Source organism: Ranitomeya variabilis, chromosome 6 (genome assembly GCF_051348905.1).
Source record: "Ranitomeya variabilis isolate aRanVar5 chromosome 6, aRanVar5.hap1, whole genome shotgun sequence".
In the NCBI taxonomy this organism is placed as follows: domain Eukaryota; kingdom Metazoa; phylum Chordata; class Amphibia; order Anura; family Dendrobatidae; genus Ranitomeya; species Ranitomeya variabilis.
Window position 1 is genome coordinate 73143671 of NC_135237.1, and position 20211 is coordinate 73163881.

Consider the following 20211-nt stretch of genomic DNA (forward strand, 5'->3'; position numbering starts at 1 on the left):
GCAGTCACTTAGAGCTGAGATGCAGTACCTGAGAACGGTCACTGCTGTGTGTGGAGCTTTGGTTTCCGGACGCTGTACTCTCTGTATGGCCTGTTTCACACGTCCGGAGATGTGTGTCCGTGTGTTGCAACCGTGTACTGCATCAGTACCACACGGATGGGCGCCAGGAAAGAAGCGCTACAGTAAGCGCTGTTCCCCGTGCCGGGTGCTGAAGACACACTCGTCATTCTCCCCTGCTCTGCCGGAGATCGTCGCGAGCAGAGGAGAACGATGAGAGTTGTATCCAAGTGATCACAATGACAGCAGGTGGCTTATGGGGACTATTACTCTCATCAACCTATCCCTGCTGCCGCTAATAACTGACAGTAGGAGCTGCTGATGGGGGGTATTAATCACCTTCCGCCTGCGCTATATATAAATAAATTAAAAATGCAGCGTGGCTTCCCTTCTATTTTCTATAACCAGCCAGCCAAAACTCACAGCTGGGGGCTGCAATCTTCAGCTGTCGGCTTCAGCAAGGCTAGTTGTCAAGAATAGAGGGGTCCTCACGCTATTTTTTCTATAATGGGGTCCCTCCATTTTTGACAACCAGCCTTGCTAAAGCTGACAGCTGGGGGCTGGTATTCCCAGGCTGGTAAGGGGCCATTGATATAGGCCCCTCCAGCCTTAAATATAGCAGCCCTCAGCTGCCCAGAAAAGGCACATCTATTAGATACACCAATTCTGGCGCTTTGCCTGGCTCTTCCCACTTGCCCTGTAGCGGTGGTAAGTGGGGTTCATATTTGTGGGGTTGATGTCACCATTGTATTGTCAGGTGACATCAAGCCCACGAATTACTAATGGAGAAGCTTCTATAAGACCCCTAAATCTGTATATGTCTGATGCTCACTGAACTGATATTCATGCTCTATCCATCCTAGCTAAGCCATCAATATTCAAGTACTGGATAGTGCCTTTAAAGGGAATGTTTCACCCCTAAAATCGTACATGAGCTAAGGCCACCGGCATCAGGGGCTTATCTACAGCATTCTGTAATGCTGTAGATAAGCCCTCGATGTAACCTGAAAGGTAAGAAAAACAGGTTATATTATACTCACCTAGGGGTGGTCCCGCTGTGGTCCCGTCTGATGGGCTTTGCGGTCCGGGTCCGGTGCCTCCTACCTTCATACGATCACAGTATCAAAGTACTGCAGTGCGCAGGCGCCGGGAAAGGTCAGAGAGGCCCTGCGCACGGCTGTACTTTGCTCTGCCCTCAACAGGGCAGACAAAGTACGCCTTCGCTGGAGCCGCGGCAGGAAGACGAGAAGAGGACGTGATCGTTTGAAGCTAGGAGGCCCCGGACCGCAGCGGGACCGCCCCTGGGTGAGTATAATCTAACCTGTTTTTCTTACCTTTCAGGTTACATCAGGGGCTTATCTACAGCATTCCAGAATGCTGTAGATAAGCCCCCCGATGGCGGTGGGCTTAGCTCATATACGATTTTTGGGGTTACAGATTCCCTTCAATTGCTGATCCACAGCACAACAGAATGATTATTTCAAATACTTATTTTTTTTTTTTTTCCGGAGTTTGTTACCGTAATATATAGTTATCAAATAACCAAGCCATAACCTTTCTCTGTTCAATGCTCTTGTCTTTGACATTTTATAACAGTGATTGTAACTGTTCTTTACAAGTGAGGGCTGTTGAGAGACAAGAATATAATCCAACTTTACCAAGTTTATAGAATTGCTTAGAACTTTTTTTGCTTATGTTATGCGAGTACATTTTCAGTCTTTTTTTGTTTTTAATCTCTTAGATACGGATTATGCTAACTGTGCACTGTGTGACCGCTCCGGAGACCTGTTGGACCAGCTTTTTTGCACAACTTGTGGTCAGCATTGCCATGGCATGTGTCTGGACATAGAAGTGACCCCTTTGAAGCGTGCTGGTTGGCAGTGCCCAGATTGTAAAGTCTGTCAGAATTGCAAGTAAGTTGCCGAATAGTCCAGTAACATGGCGTATAGTTAGTGTGAACCCACTCCCTTTTTTTAATGGAACCTGTCACCAGGTATATGCTTCCCAATCTGAGAACAGCATAAACTATGGACACCCTGTTTCCAGCTTCATGACACTGACTGGGCTTCTTGCTGTAGTTTCCATGAAGCCCTGCTGTGTCTTCTTCAGTTCTTCTAGTCCGCTCATTGATGAGCTCTTAACTCTGTACCATTAGCATTTCTGCCTACTCTATAGGTGTACTCTACATGTAGAGGCAAAAAGCTGCCTATCCGTGGCAGAGGGCAGTGACCGCCAGTCATTGAATGCTGAGGACTGTAGACAGGCGCTTATCATTGAGAGGCTTAGCAGGTAAAACAGCAGAAAGCCCAGTGAGTGACCCTACTATGGTTCTCTGTCCTGTGCGTAAAAGCTGCGGTCAATCGAGGCGCCGCAGTGGCAAACAGTGCATCATTGCTGTAGCCACTGATTGGTTGTTGCAGGGATTCATTGGTTGCTCCTGCAGCCACTGATTGCCTGCTGATGTACACGCCTACTATAACGGAAGAGAAGCTCCTGGACAAAATTCTAATTTAATGACAATTGTTGTTTATTTTAATTGTGGCGTCAAAATAAAACTTTGCCTGTGAAAACAAAATGCCACTGTGACATTATAAAATTCTACCCATGCAAAAGGACATAAACTATTGTGACATAATTAACATAGATCTATAAGAATATTGTTCCCTTAGAGGGGTTGTCCCCTTTCAGAAAACTTTGGGCTGTAAATTTCAGTAATTACTGTATTTTTCGGACTATAAGACGCACCGGACTATAAGGCTCACCCAGGTTTTAGAGGTGGAAAATAGGAAAAAAAATATTTGAAGCAAAAAAATGTGGTAAAATATTTAATAATATAAATAACATACTATTATATATAATAACACCACATATAATAGTATGTTATTATGTTGGAAGCTGCGGGACCAGTGTGGTGTCTGTGAAGTACTATATGAAGATGCCGGAGGGTGAGTATAAGAATGGGGGGGCACAGGGCTTATATTGAAAGCACCACTCCAGCATTGCAAAATAACACTGGAGTGCTGCTTTAAAATCCCATGGGAGAACTATAACTCCCAGCATGTCCTGCAGATCCTATGACATGCTGGGAGTTATAGTTCACCAAAGGAGTGGCAGAGTGCTTTATTGTGTTTTGTAAAGACTAACCTCTTAATTGTGGCAGCCAGCCACACTGTGGTGAGGTAAAAGCATCCCATGACTGCACACAGAGCCCTCCCTCTTGTTGCCTTTCCACAGCACAGGTTATAAGAGGAAGCCTGCAGATTCTAGTGGGGATTCTGAAGGACCTGTGATGATGTCAAGAAGAGGGAGGGCTCTGAGCTGCCATGTGATGCTCCAGCCCGCCCACTTCTGACATCACACAGGTCCTCCTTGTGCACAGCACTCAGCGTCCAGCCCAGGCAGGTATGCAGCGATCTCCTCTCCCCTGGCCCCTGCTGCTGCTGCCTCCTCCTCCCCCGGACACACAGATCTCCCCAGCTGCTGCAGGAATCCAGCGCTGGGGAAACCATGTGTGTCGCTGCTTAAGTGCAGTATTCATTTGCAGCTCACTGCTCAGCTGATAGGTGGGCGGGGAAGCAGCTAATGAATATTCACTGCACTTAATCATCGGGACCACATGGTTTCCCCAGCTCCTGGCAATGGACATTTGTCTGCCTCCTGAAGTGGGATAACAGTGCAAGCCCACTCGCTGCTGCCCCCCTCCCCACATGCTACATCCCTACCATAAGACGCACCCACACTTTCCTCCCAAATTTGGAGGGAAAAAAGTGCGTCTTATGGTCAGAAAAATACGGTATAACAAGAGTATTGCATACCTCACCGGGTCCGGCCCCCGCCACTGCCCTGGAGTTTGTCGGTAACGCCCTTCAGTCAAAGGGTGTCCCTCTTCACCATTTCAACCCATTTAAAATGTTTTTTCCCATTTTTCAGCACATCATATAGTAAAACGAATGGTTTAATTTAAAACTACAATTGGTCCTCATACAGTTGTCGATGGAAAAATAAAGTCATGGCTGTTAAGAAGGGGGAGGATAAAACGAGTGTGAAAACCCCCCATAGAAAATCACCCTGTCATGAAGGGGTCAAATAAGATCCCTTTTAAGGCATTATTATTGTTTGTGAAGTGTTAGATGGTTGTGTAGTGGTCGGACAACCCCTTCTCTATCACCATAGTTCCTCCATGATAAAGAATAACTGCTATACCCTCCTCTGTTTTGGGCGATGTCTGCACCTGCTCTCCCAGACCGGCAGCAGCTCTCGCTTCTTCCAGGTGTCCGTCCCGTCCAAATGATTAGCTGCAGGGCTCCTGTGACATAACGATGTCGTGTGAGCCCTGGGAGATCAGGTGCCGACATCGCCGGAATGTCGCCCAAAGCGGAGTTGAATGTAGCTGTTGTTATTTTACTTCAGGGGAAGTATAGTGGTGAGAAAGGCTTGTTAGAGTAGTGGAAACACCTCTGAATACTGTAGGAATGCTGAGGATTGCCATGATCTTATCATACTTCATGTACAGCTCTAAATAACAGGTGTAACTTTTGTAGGTCCAGAGCCCTAAAATTGTAGCCTTTCTACCCCTGCGTACCGAATACTACCAATGCACAAGTGCCCTAATCTTTTAATCTACAGTAGCAAGATCTTTGGGCCTTCTTAAAGGTGTTATCCAGAACTATATAATTTATTTATTTTTTACTATAGGCCTAAGAACTAACAGGCAGGTAGTTGCCATCTACTTTGTGCCCAGCGCCCATCTCCATCGGCACAGAGGACACCTTGTGCTGACCTCACAGCCACAGAACAGCGGCATGTCATCTGTTCGATCGGTGGGGCGCGACTGCTGAGGTCATAGTGACTGAGGGAAGTCAGCAGATCAGCGCTGTAGAAGAGCTGGCTCCGAGCCGGCGCCGGTTACAATAGGCAGAGGTGGTTGCCTCTGTTAGCAAGAATGTGCCGAATAGTTTTTAGGCCTATAGTAAAAAATAAAAGATCTAATCGTCGTGGACAGCTCATTTATGCCATAAGTACATTCACCAGCAGATCAGGGCTGCTATAGCAGTACATAAATGGCTCCTGTGGATTCTTGAAACAAGATATTTTTTTTGTTGTAGAGCAAAACACCCAGAAGTTTCATACCTTAGTGGTAACGTTTGTTTGTTTTCTGTGCCACTTTCTTTTGTATATTTGTTACCTTACCATGTTTTTTCCTTGGATTCTTCTACAGACAATCTGGAGAGGACACCAAGATGCTTGTCTGCGATACATGTGACAAAGGGTACCATACGTTTTGTCTTCAGCCGGTTATGGACTCTGTGCCGACAAATGGCTGGAAGTGTAAAGTGAGTCGCCTCTGTACAAGTGGCTATTTATGATGGCTACTGACTCTAATAAAGGACCATGGGGGAGTCTTTCCTCTTGCCTTATCTCTGTATGTACATACACTTTCTGTATTTCACCAAATATATTCGCATAGTAATGTGATTTATTGCACCTACTGCGCAGATTCCCAAACTCCTGTTCAGGAAGCCATCATGTGGTTGCAGTCACGGCACCTGCGAGCTGGAGGAGTTGCGGCTGTGCCTGCTTGGTGTCTAGTGCTCAGACAGGCATATGTTATATGATATGGCTACTTCTGAGTGCTACAGCACAGATTCACATTACTGTGGGCCTAGGTCCTACAGTAGATAGCACAAATCTGAGATGAGCTCGGTTTTCACGTTCTCCTTATATCCTGCCCAGAAAATATATCCTTAGATTTTATTGGCTACAGACTTTTGGGTTTATTTCCATTTCTAAATAACTTTTTGTTGTTCTTCATAGACTAATATTTGTTTATTTTTTTCTTTTTCTCAAAACAGAACTGCCGTATCTGTGCAGAGTGTGGGGCTCGGACCAGTCCTCAGTGGTATCTGAACTGTTTGATATGTGATAACTGTTTCCAGCAGCAGACCAGCCTGCCATGCCCGGTTTGTGATCATCCACTTCAGGCAGACGTGCACAAAGATCTTTTGCATTGTCAGATGTGCAAAAGGTAATATATGAGGAAATGCTGTAAAAAAGACCTGACCATATTGTTATCCCCCCATCCCGTCCTGATGATTCCGCCGCATGGTCTCTTTTTTAAATCAGTTTGCTGGATCAGATTGTGACATTCGTTCTTATATGCTAAAAAACCCAAATTATTCTAAGCCTCTACCCATTAAACAGTAAAACAGACTGAACCTGTATGACATTTGTACACTTTTTTTTTTTGTTTGTTTGTTTTTTTCACCTGTTCAGTTGCATTGGCGAGATTGAGACTTTACTTGGATCAAAAATTGTCATGCCTCTATTTTTTTTTTATTTTGCTTACTTACTCCAAAAATAAACACAGCCCCATAGACCATAACAGGCACCTGATCTATCTGTGAAAAACATGTCTGAATGAGGCCAGTGGCTTCATAATGATTTTTCTGCATCTAATGCTAAACGCAGCATGTTCAGAACAGTATTACCGCACAGTATAGGAGCATTCCCCCAGATCTAGGTACCCCCATTGTATGAACAGGTCTCCTGCAAACCTTTTTTTTTAATCGCATCATTCGGGGGAGGGGACAGGTAACCATAGGTGTATGCTTTATTTTAGATTACTTTCACACATCAGGTTTTCAGTGTCAGGCTAAATCCGGCGAATGTTGGAAAAACTGGATCCGGCGCAGATTGTGAAAAACTGATGCGGCGGATCCGTTTTTTGACGGATCCGGCTAGCATATCTAGATTATTGGATAAAAAAAAAATTTGGAGCATGCTCAGTTTAAAAAAAACCGGATCAGGCTGCTGGATCCACCTTTTTCCAGATTCGGCACCTTCCGGCTTCCATTCTAGCACTAGCGCTTCAGGCTTTTTCGCCGGAGACAAAAAACGTTGCTATGGACGTTTTTTTCAAGAAACCGGAAGCAGCAGATTTGCTGGATCCGGCGAAAACCGGACGAAACGCAATGTCATCCGGTGCAATCCGGCACTAATACAAGTCTATGGGAAAAAACCTGATCCGGCGGCAACACTCGCCTGATCCGGTTTTTTGAAAATTAGCTGGATTTAGCCTGACACTGAAAACCTGATGTGTGAAAGTAGCCTTAGGCAATGTGGTGCAGAATTTTCTGCACTAAATCTGCATCCTCTGGCAGAATCCGCAGATGAGTTTTTTATGCGTTTTTTGTGCAGATTTTACCACTGCAGATTTCTATAATGGAGGGGTGCAGAAACGCTGCAGAAACGCACAAAAGAAGTGACATGCACTTCTTTGAAATCTGCAGCGTTTCTGCGCAGATTTTTCTGCACCATGTGCACAGCTTTTTTTTATTCACATTGATTTACATTGTTCTGTAAATCACAGTGCAGTTCTGCAGCGTTTCTGCAGCAGAAAAATCTGTTGCAGTTCTGCACCAATTCTGCACTAAATCTGCATCGTGTGCACATACCCTTAGAGTAAGAGATCATTAATGATGGGATTGCCTGCATCACTGTATTTACTGCTTGTGACTTGTAGTACGCTGTAGTTTGACATTTATATTATTATTGTCCTTGAGGTGGATACATCTAGACTGTGAAAAATGTGCAGACTATTTAGATGATCATTGGAAAGACGATTACAGCTGCGCATTATGTAAGCAATCTGACGTGGAGGACGGAGACGAATGTATGGTCATGGAGGTTGCGGACGCTGATGCCGGTAAGTATTCTTTCACAGTAACGACAAATTGATGTTAAAGGGAATATGGATATTTCATGTTCGGGCTGCAGCCACCTCTACATTTCTGGAATGACATTTTACTAGATTTGTAGATGTCTGTGTGGATTTGTAGACATTCAGCCCCCAGGAGATTAGTGAAGTGGAGAATAGATGTTGGGCTTATACTTGGTGTATCACATACAATCCAGGCTACATGACATGCAGCACAAGCTGAGGACTGGCACTGTCTCCATTATGTGGTCTGCCTTTTGAGTGTGGAGTACAGGAGTGCCAGCCGCTCGTAACTTGGAGGACTCTGTGGCTCTGCTCAAATTGCGCGTCATAAAGGGATTTTATATAAACTGCATAAAATCGGTAACATTAGTTACGCTGTGCTAAGCTTTAAAAGGAGTACTAAGGAGTCGGGGCCAGGGACCCTTAAAGGGGCTGTCTAGTGTAAACAATTTATCACTAGTGATGTGTCAGTGCTCGTTACTAGAGTTTGCCGAGGCTACTTGGGTATGCACCGAGTATCACGGGTGCTCGAGTGACATGCTCACAAAACGTATGGATTGCCAGCGTTTCAGGCAATTCCCACATGTCTTGAGGTTGTCGAAAAGCTGCGAAACATGCGGCCGCGGGGACTCTGAGCATGTCACTCGAGCACCCGCAATACTCTGTGCAGACCCAAGCACCCTAGGCAAACTCTCTAGTAATGAGCACTTGCCCTCATCACTAGTTATCACCTATTAAAGGGTAAGTCTATTGATCATTGTGGTCTGATTTCTGCGGCCTGTACAGATCGGTAGAAGAGGGAACTCTTCTCGTTACAGTGGAGCTGCAGTGCATACGCTCGACCACCTCACCATTCATTCTCTATGGGGCGGCCAAGCACTGTGCTCCTTTTTTTTCTCTCTTTTCAGCAGCCCCATAGAGCATGAACAGATTAGCGATCAGGCAGCCAACCTGCTACTCCATTTTTTTTTTTTCCTGTAAAAGATAACATTTTCCAATCTGTGCAGATCCTAGCAGACGGACCCACCGCTGGTAAGGTATCGGCTATCCTGTGAATAGTTGATAACTTGTTTTCATTGGACAACCCCATTAAGAATTTCCTTAGGCATTCTGGTAGGTTCTCTTAAGGTAAAGGGAGATCAGAACTGGAAAAAAGCTGTGGATAGAAGCCTTACGTCAGAGCTGGCAGTTGTTGCAGAGCTCGCAGTATGGGGGCTACGAGACCACCTGTGTTGTATTTAGTTTTGATTGTGGAGCTGAAAACCATTTTACTGATCTTTGTGACGCTATTGAATTATCTTTCCTTTATTAATGTAGCATGCACAGACGAGCTGGAAGTGGATACAGGTGGAAAAATGACATTTCAAGAAGAAGCACTTAATCACAATGATCATGTTCCAGGTGCAGCAGTAATGTGTCTCGATGAAGGTGCGCTGCATTTATTATTTACACATCGTTTTTGGTTTATTCATTTATTGTATCAAAATTCTCTGCAAAAAAGATTTAAATGGCATCATGCTTCTTGTTCTTGCGGATTAGCTTTATTAAATGATAATTGGGGCTAATTCTCTTGTGGATCCATGGAAGCTCAAAGTGCAATATGAGTGCCAGATTCTGATTTCTCCCCGCCGCCGACCAGCACAGCTCATTAGATGGCCGTACACGCTGCTATACATTTTGAACACCAAGTAGTAGTTCCTCTTAATTGGATTTTTTTTTTAACATCAAGTTTGTGGCAAATATATTTTTATGATCTATACGGAGGATGTAACATCTAATAGAGGGACAATCCTTGCAACATGCAAAGAGCACTGGACGAGGAGTCTGATTCTCCATACCTCTTCACTGTGTCTGGACTGAGTATAGTAGAAAAGCCATTCTTCACCTTGGCCGATCATTTCATGTCTGTAGATGGTCAATCCTGTAGACCTAGAATTGGCTCCACCTCTTCATTCATTTCTGACATAGTAAGGAAGGGCGGCAGACACCTGTTTTCTTCATCATTGGAAGTTTCAGTAGTGGGAGCCCCAGCAATCATTTGTGATCTGTCCTGTGGCTCAATATTAAAAATAATTCAGTATATGGTAATAAGCTGATTTTATAAACTTTACTTTCGACAAACTTTTTGCATAAATCAGTAATACAAGCTAATAGAAATAACGTAGTAACATATCTTAGAGAATTCGGCTTAATTGTCCACATATGAGCCACTTCGACCCCTTTTCCAGTGCCTGGTAGTGAGTGAGGAGCAAAGTGAGACTCAGATTGTATTGAGCTTTTCTAACAAGCTTTTGAGCTTATTCACAGCTGCACTGCTCAGTACTGCTGTATAGTGCCATTTATGAGGCTACTGCTCCTCTGTGTGCTAACTGGGGAATGAAGAGCAGGAATCCTTCTTACTATGTGTTGTGTATGGGAAACCTCATAGCGGCTAACCACCTCCTCCCACCAGCTCAGTGAGTTGCAAATTTAAAAGGTTTATCCTTGACTTTTTTTTAAACTGAGCCTAAAAATTAATACACATAGTTGCTAACCACCTGCCTGTTCTACCTGTCAGAGCGGTCACACCGTTCCCGCCGGCGATCCATCTGCTCAATGTCAACAGAGCAGCTCTTTCTCTTCTAGGCTGCTCTTTCAACGTCATGCTGATTTACATCTGGCTCCCCGCTGCCTAACTGTGGGGAGCTGGCTGCCAATCAGCATGACATTGGTTGTCACACCCCTTCAACTGAGTAGAGCAGAAGTGAAGCAGCTGCTCTATCAACTGAACGTCAGTGGAAGCCACTGAATCTCTGACCACTCTGCCGGCAGAGATTGCCGCCGGGTACAACAGGCAGGTAGGCTAAGACTATACCTGCCTGTTAGTTTTTAGGCCCAAAGCTTAAAAAAACAACAACAAAAAACTATTGGATAAGCACTTAAAAAAAAAAAAAGAAGAAAAAAAAGAGCTTGCATAGAGGAAAATGTAATTAAAAATGCAGGATGTAAGATCTAAAATGGGCAGAAAGTTTTATTCCTCATGCACAGTTACCCTTTGATATATTCTTGCGTTTCCTTTTAGTGACACCAGAGCACAATGAGAAGGCAGACCTGGAGACCGATGCCTCTCACAACGCAGAAGCAGACCGCATGGACACCTCTCATTCAGACCACATGCACATTGTACCAGATGAGGCTGTACGAAAGGCTGCGAGTGTAAAGATATCAATACAGCAGCCACTATGTCATCGTGGTGAACGCAAAGAAGCTCAAAGTCCTTCTGAAGACCAGAGGGAACCACGTGTCCTGGAGAATTCTTGCGGATCACCATCGAAGTTTGAGCTCACAAGCAATCCTAAGTTAAACGAGCACTTTGATTTGACTAGGGGTCATGAACACATTTCACTAAAAAAGGATGCGCCATTGGTTTCTGAAACATCTGATCTTCGTGACACGGAAACTACTCCTAACAGTGAGACTTCAACAGAAATGAGCTCCCCGGCCGGGCACAAAAGTCTGAAGTCTCCTACTGGGATGGAGTCTCCTGCCACTTCAGTGGACACCAGTAAGACCAGTGTGTCATCCTCTCCTGCAGTTTCCATCGACTTTCAATCATCTAATGATATATTTCAGAGTCAAACGCCAGCACATAGTTATAGCACAGCAAATGCCTTTCAGACCACATTTATATCTGTAACTCCAAAAATTGGCATGGGTAAGCCAGCTATCACCAAAAGGAAGTTTTCTCCTGGCAGACCAAGATCAAGACAGGTAAATGTTCTGTATGTTCTAGGATAAGTAACAATAAGTCAGTTTGTAAATTGTATTACTGTTTTTATCCTCTTGGTACCATAACGGGCAAACGTCACCATCTGCAATGGATGACACGCTGTTTTTTGTTGGCTTTTTTTGTGCAGTTAAACTATAAAGAAAATGTGTCTTCAATACCAAATTAAGGCTGACAACCTTTCTTTTTTTTTTTTTTTTTTTTTTTCTTCTTCCTCCCCCTTCTGTTTTTGTTTTCATCTATTGCTTTTTATGGTCCTCAAGTACTACATTTACAGAACCAAAAAAATGAAATTCCATTATTTGTTTTAGGGGAGGATTTGAAATACTCACTTTTGTTAATGAACTTTTTAAAATTTAGACTTGTGATAAAATGTCTTTTAATGGTGTAAAACCTTTAGGGACTTTCACACTGAGTATCTACATGTAACAAGCTTAGACCTTGCTGCTTACACACTGCGGGAAAATCCACACCGATTACAGTGTGTGAACTTCAGCTTTTTTATTTATTTGTGGCAATTTTGTGATTTTATTTTTCACAAAGCATTGACTTGCCGTAGATTTTTAAATCTGTACCACAGGTCAATTTCCACAACATGTAGATGAGATTGGTTTGAAATCCCCATCTGGATGTGCCGGCGTCTACACTGGGGGTGTGAGGATTTTTGCTTTAAAAGGAGGAGTGTCGCACATGCTACTAACAATGGGGTTCTACTTTCAAGATAAATGCGGGTCCCAGAATGTGTCTCTGTGAATTATTTTTAATCTCTTTGTAGTAATTTTGGAAAATTCAACAACATGCACAATGTGTGCACTGACCCTAAAGTGCTTCTAATACATTGTACCGCTTATAATTGCTGTGTTAGTGTGCAGCTATAAAGTCAGTATAAATAATGTAGTCTGTACCACCCCCATGTCAGATTGTAGTCTGGCCCACCCCCTCATAGATTTGCATAGTCTGAATCCTCCCACATTATCCTCAATGAACAGACTCTGACCCTGTCTTTTGCACTGAGGCATCTAATAAGTGTGTGCAAAGATCATTGTGGAAAGAAGAGGAGTAAGATCATCTGTGACATGTCTATAGGTGTCACCTGTCATTGTAATCCTTCCTCTGGTGGTGAGGAAACTGTTGTAAACTCTTCACGAAAAAAACAGGTTGTAAGAGTTTGAAGGGGTTGTGTCTGTCATTCGGGTACAAGTCTTCAGCCGCTCTCTGACTGCAGACTAGTGAATCCTCACATCGCGTGCACGGAGCACTGTGAGGATGCCTGGAGCGTGCAGTCACGTGACTGTAAGTATGCGATTTTCATTCTTCTGGCCTCATTCCGACTAGACCATTCTCGGCCTCGTTCAATACACTTGCATGGAGTGTGGGGCTACACACATCTAGTCCGCACCACATATTTGCCGTCCCGCTCAATCCACTCCCAGCGCCAGAGGATCCTCGCAGTGCACGCGATGTGAGGATTCACAAGTCGGCAGACCTGTACCGTAAGGTCAGACACGACCCCTTTTAATATAGCCCAAGTAGCCAGTTTGTAAAATGGTAAGATTTTGTTTTTTATAATAAAGATTTAAAGGTGATCACATAATGTAAAAAAAAAAAAAATTATAACACAAAAACCTGGTTTAAAAATAGGTAATTGTCTTGTAGAACATCCATCCATACATTAGTTGTGAAGAGGTCATGATCACAATGCCACGAGTTCTATTACACAATAGTATGCGTTTTATACTTTTTGCTTTTTATGAATCCGTTTTTGTCGTCAGTAAAACTTGGTGTAATGCCACCCTCACGATGGAGCTAATGCATGATAGTCAGCCGTCTGGATTATCGGCCAATTAACATTCATCAAGGTGAAGTGAAGGAGGTCTTCTGCTTGCTGCATTAAGGTTGTGCGAGGATGATCTCTAGACTGGAGTAGTAGAGTCCCCCCAGCGGTCTTGGTTGGAATGATTGCATTTATAATACTTATGAGTAGTCCCCATCTCAAATTTAGGTTCTTACTGTTCTTACTTGAAAACTGTAACCATTATGTAAGCTTGTGACCCACTGTGACCTTACTTTAGACGGTTACCAGATCTTTTAGTTCTCCATCTCGGTAAGCCACCACCACCAGGGGACTCTGATAGGGGCAGTGGAGAATGAATGTTCTGCCAGTCCAGCATTTGTGACTGGCGGAGTCAGCCGAGAGAACCAAGTACAGTACTCATCCTACAGTTATGTAAGGTGTATGGACACCACGTTTTATCTGTACAACCTCAGTATAATAAAGAAAGTCTAGGAAAAGTGCTGTCTGGTATATGTTGTCTTAGTCTGTAAATTTATAGTTAGTGGCTGAAGCCAGTTGTACATTGTGATAATCATAGTCCTTGCATATTGTTAGATTTGTTCACTTCTTTGATTTAAGGAAATGTGGCAAGAAATATTAAATTTGTGGTGTTCTTGAGGGGGCGTTCCTTTTTTTCCTTTACTTAAAGGGAACCTGTCACCGCCAAAATCGAAGATGAGCTAAGCCCACCAGCATCAGGGGCTTATCTACAGCATTCTGTAATGCTGTAGATAAGCCCCGATGTATCCTGAAAGATGAGAAAAAGAGGTTACCATATATACTCGAGTATAAGCCGACCCCCCCAATTTTGCCACAAAAAACTGGGAAAACTTAATGACTCGAGTATAAGCCTAGGGTCGAAAATGCAGCAGCTACCGGTAAATGCCAAAAGTAAAAAGATACCAATAAAAGTAAAATTAATTGAGACATCAGTAGTTTAAGTGTTTTTGAATATCCATATCGAATCAGGAGCCCCATATAATGCTCCATACAGTTCATGATGGCCCCATAAGATGCTCCATATGAAAATATGCCCCATATAATGCTGCATAAAGGTTATTAATGGCCCCATAAGATGCTCCATAGACACATTTGCCCAATATAATGCTGCACAAATGTTGATTATGGCCCCATAAGATGCTCCATACAGACACTTGCCCCATATAATGCTGCACAAACGTTAATTATGGCCCCGTAAGATGCTCCATAAAGATATTTGCCCCATATAGTACTGCAAAAACGATTATGGCCCCATACAGACACTTGCCCCATATAGTGCTGCACAAACGTTAATTATGGCTCCATACAGACACTTGCCCCATTTGCTGTTGCTGCAATAAAAAAATAAATCACATACTCACCTCTCAGGACCCCCGGCACTTTCAATATTCACCTGCTCCTCGTTCTGGCGCCGCTCCATCTTCAGCGTCTTCTGCACTGACATTCAGGCAGAGGGCGTGCACTAACCACGTCACCTGAGCGTCACTGCAGAAGACTCTGAAGACTGAGCGACGCCGGAACGAGGAGCAGGTGAATATCGTGCAGCGCTCCCCTCCCAGTTATACTCGCCTGCTCCTGGCACGGTGCAGTCCCTGCTTCCCCGGCGCCGCAGCTTCTTCTTGTACTGAGCGGTCACCGTTACCGCTCATAGTAATGAATATGCGGCTCCACCCCTATGGGAGGTGGAGCCATATGTTCATTACTGTAATGAGCGGTACCATGTGACCGCTCAGTACAGTTAGAAGCTGCGGCGCCGGGGAAGCAGGGACCGCGCCAGGAGTAGGTGAGTATAATTAGCTCCCCCTCCCCTGTCGACCGCTAGGAATGACTCGAGTATAAGCCCAGAGGGGGACTTTCACCCCAAAAAAATGGGCGGAAAATCTCAGCTTATACTCGAGTATATACGGTATATTATACTCACCCAGGGGCGGTCCCGCTGCTGTCCGGTCCGATGGGTGTCGCAGTCCGGCGCCTCCTATCTTCATCAGATGACGTCTTCTTCTTGTCTTCAAGCTGCGGCTTCGGTGCAGGCGTACTTTGTCTGCCCTGTTGAGGGCAGAGCAAAGTACTGCAGTGCGTAGGCGCCGGGCCTCTCTGACCTTTCCGAGCGCCTGCGCACTGCAGTACTTTGCTCTGCCCTCAACAGGGCAGACAAAGTACGCCTGCACCGAAGCCGCAGCTTGAAGACAAGAAGAAGACGTCATCTGGTAAAGATAGGAGGCCCCGGACCGGACCGTGATGCCTATCGGACCGGGACCGCCCCTGGGTGAGTATACACTGTGTTCCAAATTATTATGCACTAAGAGTTTCGGAGTGATAAGGTTAGAATTTTTTTGTTTGTCATTTAAACTCATTGATGGTGATGTGTGTCAGGGCTCTTTATATCACTGAAAGCAATTGCAGATACCTGTGCAAATTAGTTTGGCAGGTGTGTCCAAATAAAGGCAAGACTACTTAAGAAGGCTGTTCCACATTATTAAGCAGCCTACATTTTTTGCCAAAATGGGAAAGAAAAAGGATGTGTCGGCTGCTGAGAAGCAACAAATTGTGGAGTATTTAGGTCAAGGCATGACTACAATCAACATTGTCAAGACACTTCATTGTGATCATCAAGAAGTATGTAGCTGATTCCCAGCACACACGTGTGCGTGCTGATAAGGAAAAATTGAGGACTCTTTCCAACAGGCAATTGCATAAGGTTAAAAGAGCAGCTGCAAAAATGCCTTGTCATAGCAGCAGACAAGTTTTTGAAGCTGCTGGTGCCTCCAACGTCCCCAGAACAACAAGATGCAGGGTCCTTCAGAGGTTTGCAGCTGTGCGTAAGCCATCCTGTCGACTACCTCTATCCACTGCACACAAGCAGAAAAGGCTCCAGTGGGCCAAACGATACAAGACTGACTTCCAAACTGTTTTGTTCACCGATGGTCCGGATGGAGTGGAGGATGGCTGGTTGATAGACACCCCATGAAAACACCGGCTAAGGCACCAACAAGGTGGAGGTGGAGTTATGTTTTGGGCTGGAATCATGGGGAGAGAGATTGTCGGCCCCTTTATGATCCCTGAAAGGGTAAAGATGAACTCCATAATCTATGTGGAGTTTCTAAAACAACACTTCCTGCCATGGTTCAAGAGGAAGAACCGTGCTTTCCGCAGCAAGATCATTTTCATGCATGATAATGCACCGTCTCATGCTGCAAAAAACACATCTGCATCTCTGGCTGCTATGGGCATAAAAAAGGACAAACTTATGGTGCGGCCACCATCTTCCCCTGACCTCAACCCCATTGAGAACCTCTGGAGCATCATCAAAAGGAGTGTCTATGATGGCGGGAGGCAGTTCACATCTAAGCAACAGCTCTGGGAGGGTATTCTGTCCACATGCAAAACCATTGAAGCAGAAACCATCCAAAAACTGACAAATTCAATGGGCGAGAGAGTTTAGAAGCTTCTTTCGAACAAGGGGTCCTATGTGCAAATGTAACATCACCTAGAATAAAGTTTTCACTTGAAAACTGTTTGATTTCATTTTGTAATAAGCTGATAATGCTTATAACTTCACAATTGACCATTTTTTTGTTCAAAATAACAAAAAAAGGTTGAAAACTCTGCTGTGCATAATAATTTGGAACATGCATTTTGAGTGTTTATTTATTTATTTATTTTTTTAAGACACGGTTTTCATAGGCAGTTTGTTCCAAAACATTGCAATTATACTAGAATAGTAGATGACTGGAAAATAACAACGACTGCATTTCAGATAGGTAATTTAGAGAAAATATGAAGAAATATTATTTGCATAATAATTTGGAACACCGTGTAATCTAACCTTTTTTTCTCATCTTTTAGGATACATTGGGGGCTTATCCACAGCATTCCAGAATGCTGTAGATAAGCCCCTGATGCTGGTGGGCTGGGTGACAGATTCCCTTTAAGTATTTGCTTTTAAAGGCGGCTTTCCATTTGCTTAAATTACGTAATATCTTGGAAATATCCATGAGCTCCCTTGAATCTGCAACTTTTTCCATTTTGTGCTGCTTCGCTCCATTGCACAGTTTATACAACTGTTGCTTCTGCAGCTCCTTATGTGAAATCTCTGCTTTACTTTCCAACTAGGTTTTGTTTAGAGTCTGCTCTGGGGCCGTGCGCTTTCAGTCCTTCCTCCCAGATGCTGCTTTTCCTAGCTCAGCAGTGTCAGATACGGCTAGATCATCTGCATGTTGAAGGGCGAAGTAAAAGCGTATGTCGCCAGAGAAGACTCTGAAGAAACTCCTAGTTGCACTGCAAGCAGAGATTTCACGTATTGGGTTTCAGAAGCAACAAATATGAATGCGCTGCTTCACTCCATTGCGGAGATAAAACGCTAGAATCTGGAGCTCAGATCTTTAAGGCATAACTTTTTTGTTGCAAAGAACATGTCTTCTTAAAAGGGCTGTTAACGGTTTGCATTATGTGTATTCTCTGTGATTGACATTGCAAAGGATAGAATATGATTTATATAACCCCTTCCTGACCTGTGACACAGCGTATGCGTCATGAAAGTCGGTGCCAATCCGACCTCTGATGCATATGCTGTGTCACAGAATGATCGCGCCCCTGCAGATCGGGTGAAAGGGTTAACTGTAATTTCACCCAACCTGCAGGGACAGGGGGAGTGGTACTTCACCCCCCCCCCGTGGCTACGATAGCTCTGATTGGCTGTTGAAAGTGACGTTTCACTTTCAATCAGCAGTGGTAACATTTCATCAATGAAAATTGGTGAAATATTACAATCCAGCCATGGCAGATGCTGCAATATCATCGGCCATGCGGCCATGGCTGGAGACCGCGATCTGCCCTGCCACCGATCCCCCGTCCTTCGTCCGGTCTTCTGCTGTCTTCCGCTCCGCTCCCCTCCGTCCTCCTGTCCACTCCCCCCGCAGTCCGATCACAACACCCCCCCCTCATGGTCCGATCCCACTCCCGCATATTTACCGAGCTCCGGTGTCCGTCTGTCTTCTCCATGGGCGCCGCCATCTTCCAAAAGCCGGCAGACTCATCCCAGGTACATTTTGATCGCTGTGATAGGTTCTATCACAGTGATCAAAATAAAAAAAATAATAATTAACCCCCCCCCCCCCCCCATTATCACCCCCATAGGTAGGGACAATAATGAAATAAAATATATTTACTTTTATTTTTCCACTAGGGTTAGAACTGGGGTTAGGGTTAGAACTGGGGTTAGGGTTAGAACTGGGGTTAGGGTTAGAACTGGGGTTAGGGGTCCGTCACCGCTAGCACAGATGGAGCATCTGCGCTAGCGCGATCGCATAACGCGATCTTAAAAAGGCACTTGTGTGGCGCAGTCCGTTTAGCGTATGCATTGAACGGACTGCACTAACGCAATGTGAACCTAGCCTTAGAATTAGGGTTAGAATTAGGCTATGTGCACACGGTGCAGATTTGGCTGCTGATCCGCAGCGGATTGGCCTCTGCGGGTTCGTAGCCGTTTTCCATCACGTTTACAATACCATGTAAACCTATGGAAAACCAAATCCGCTGTGCCCATGGTGCGCAAAATACCGGGCGGAAACGCTGCGTTGTATTTTCCGCAGCATGTCAATTCTTTGTGTGGATTCCTCAGCGTTTTATACCTGTTCCTCAATAGGAATCCGCAGGTGAAATCCGCACAAAAAACACTGGAAATCCGCTGTAAATCTGCAGGTAAAGTGCAGTGCGTTTTTACCTGTGGATTTTTCAAAAACTGTGCGGAAAAATCCTCACACAAATCCGCAACGTGGGCACACAGCCTTAGGGTTAGGGTTGGAATTAGGGTTAGGGTTGGAAATAGGGTTAAGATTAGGGTTAGGGTGTGTTTGGGTTAGGGTTAGGCTTGTGGTTAGGGTTATGGTTAGGGTTGGAATTAGGGTTAGGGGTGTGTTGGGGTTAGGGGTGTGTTGGGTTTAGGGGTGTGTTGGGGTTAGGGGTGTGTTGGGGTTAGGGGTGTGTTGGGGTTAGGGGTGTGTTGGGGTTAGGGGTGTGTTGGGGTTAGGGTTTTGGTTAGGGTTATGGCTAGAGTTGGGATTAGGGTAGGGGTGTGTTGGGGTTAGTGTTGGAGTTAGAATTGAGGGGTTTTCACTGTTTAGGCACATCCGGGGTCTCCAAACGCGACATGGCGCCACCATTGATTCCAGCCAATCTTGAGTTCAAAAAGTCAAATAGTGCTCCCTCCCTTCCGAGCCCCAGCATGTGCCCAAACAGTGGTTTACCCAAACATATGAGGCATAAGCGTATTCAGGAAAAATTTCACAACAACTTTGGGTGTCTAATTTCTCCTGTTACCCTTGGGAAAATAACAAAATGAGGGCTAAAAGCTTATTTTTGTGGGGAAAAAATGATTTTTTATTTTCACGGCTCTGCGTTATAAATTTCTGTGAAGCAATTGGGGGTTCAAAGTGCTCACCACACATCTAGATAAGTTCCTTGGGGGGACTAGTTTCCAAAATGGGGTCACTTGTGGGTGGTTTCTACTGTTTAGGCACATCAGGGGCTCTGCAAACGTAACATGATGCCCGCAGACCATTCCATCAAAGTCTGCATTCCAAAACGTCACTACTTCCCTTCCGAGCCCTTACGTGTGCCCAAACAGTAGTTTACCCCCACATATGGGGTATCAGCATACTCAGGACAAACTGGACAACAACTTTTGGGGTCTGATTTCTCCTGTTACCCTTGTGAAAATAAAAAATTGCGGGCTAAAAAATAATTTTTGAGGAAAGAAAATAGATTTTTTTTTTTCACGGCTCTGCGTTATAAACTTATGTGAAGCACTTGTTGGTTCAAAGTGCTCATCACACA

At 44.5% G+C, this 20211-nt stretch overlaps 1 protein-coding gene across 9 annotated transcripts in view; it reads left to right on the top strand.

Annotated features, from left to right (window-relative positions):
• KMT2C (lysine methyltransferase 2C) overlaps positions 1-20211 on the top strand; it is a 302911-nt gene that overhangs the window by 144320 nt on the left and 138380 nt on the right. For all 9 annotated transcript variants that reach the window (XM_077268634.1, XM_077268636.1, XM_077268635.1 and 6 more), the window contains 6 exons: positions 1799-1970; positions 5276-5390; positions 5910-6082; positions 7620-7762; positions 9095-9205; positions 10839-11527. In XM_077268634.1, coding sequence (XP_077124749.1) covers positions 1799-1970; positions 5276-5390; positions 5910-6082; positions 7620-7762; positions 9095-9205; positions 10839-11527 — 1403 coding nt within the window. The remainder of the gene's footprint in view (positions 1-1798; positions 1971-5275; positions 5391-5909; positions 6083-7619; positions 7763-9094; positions 9206-10838; positions 11528-20211) is intronic.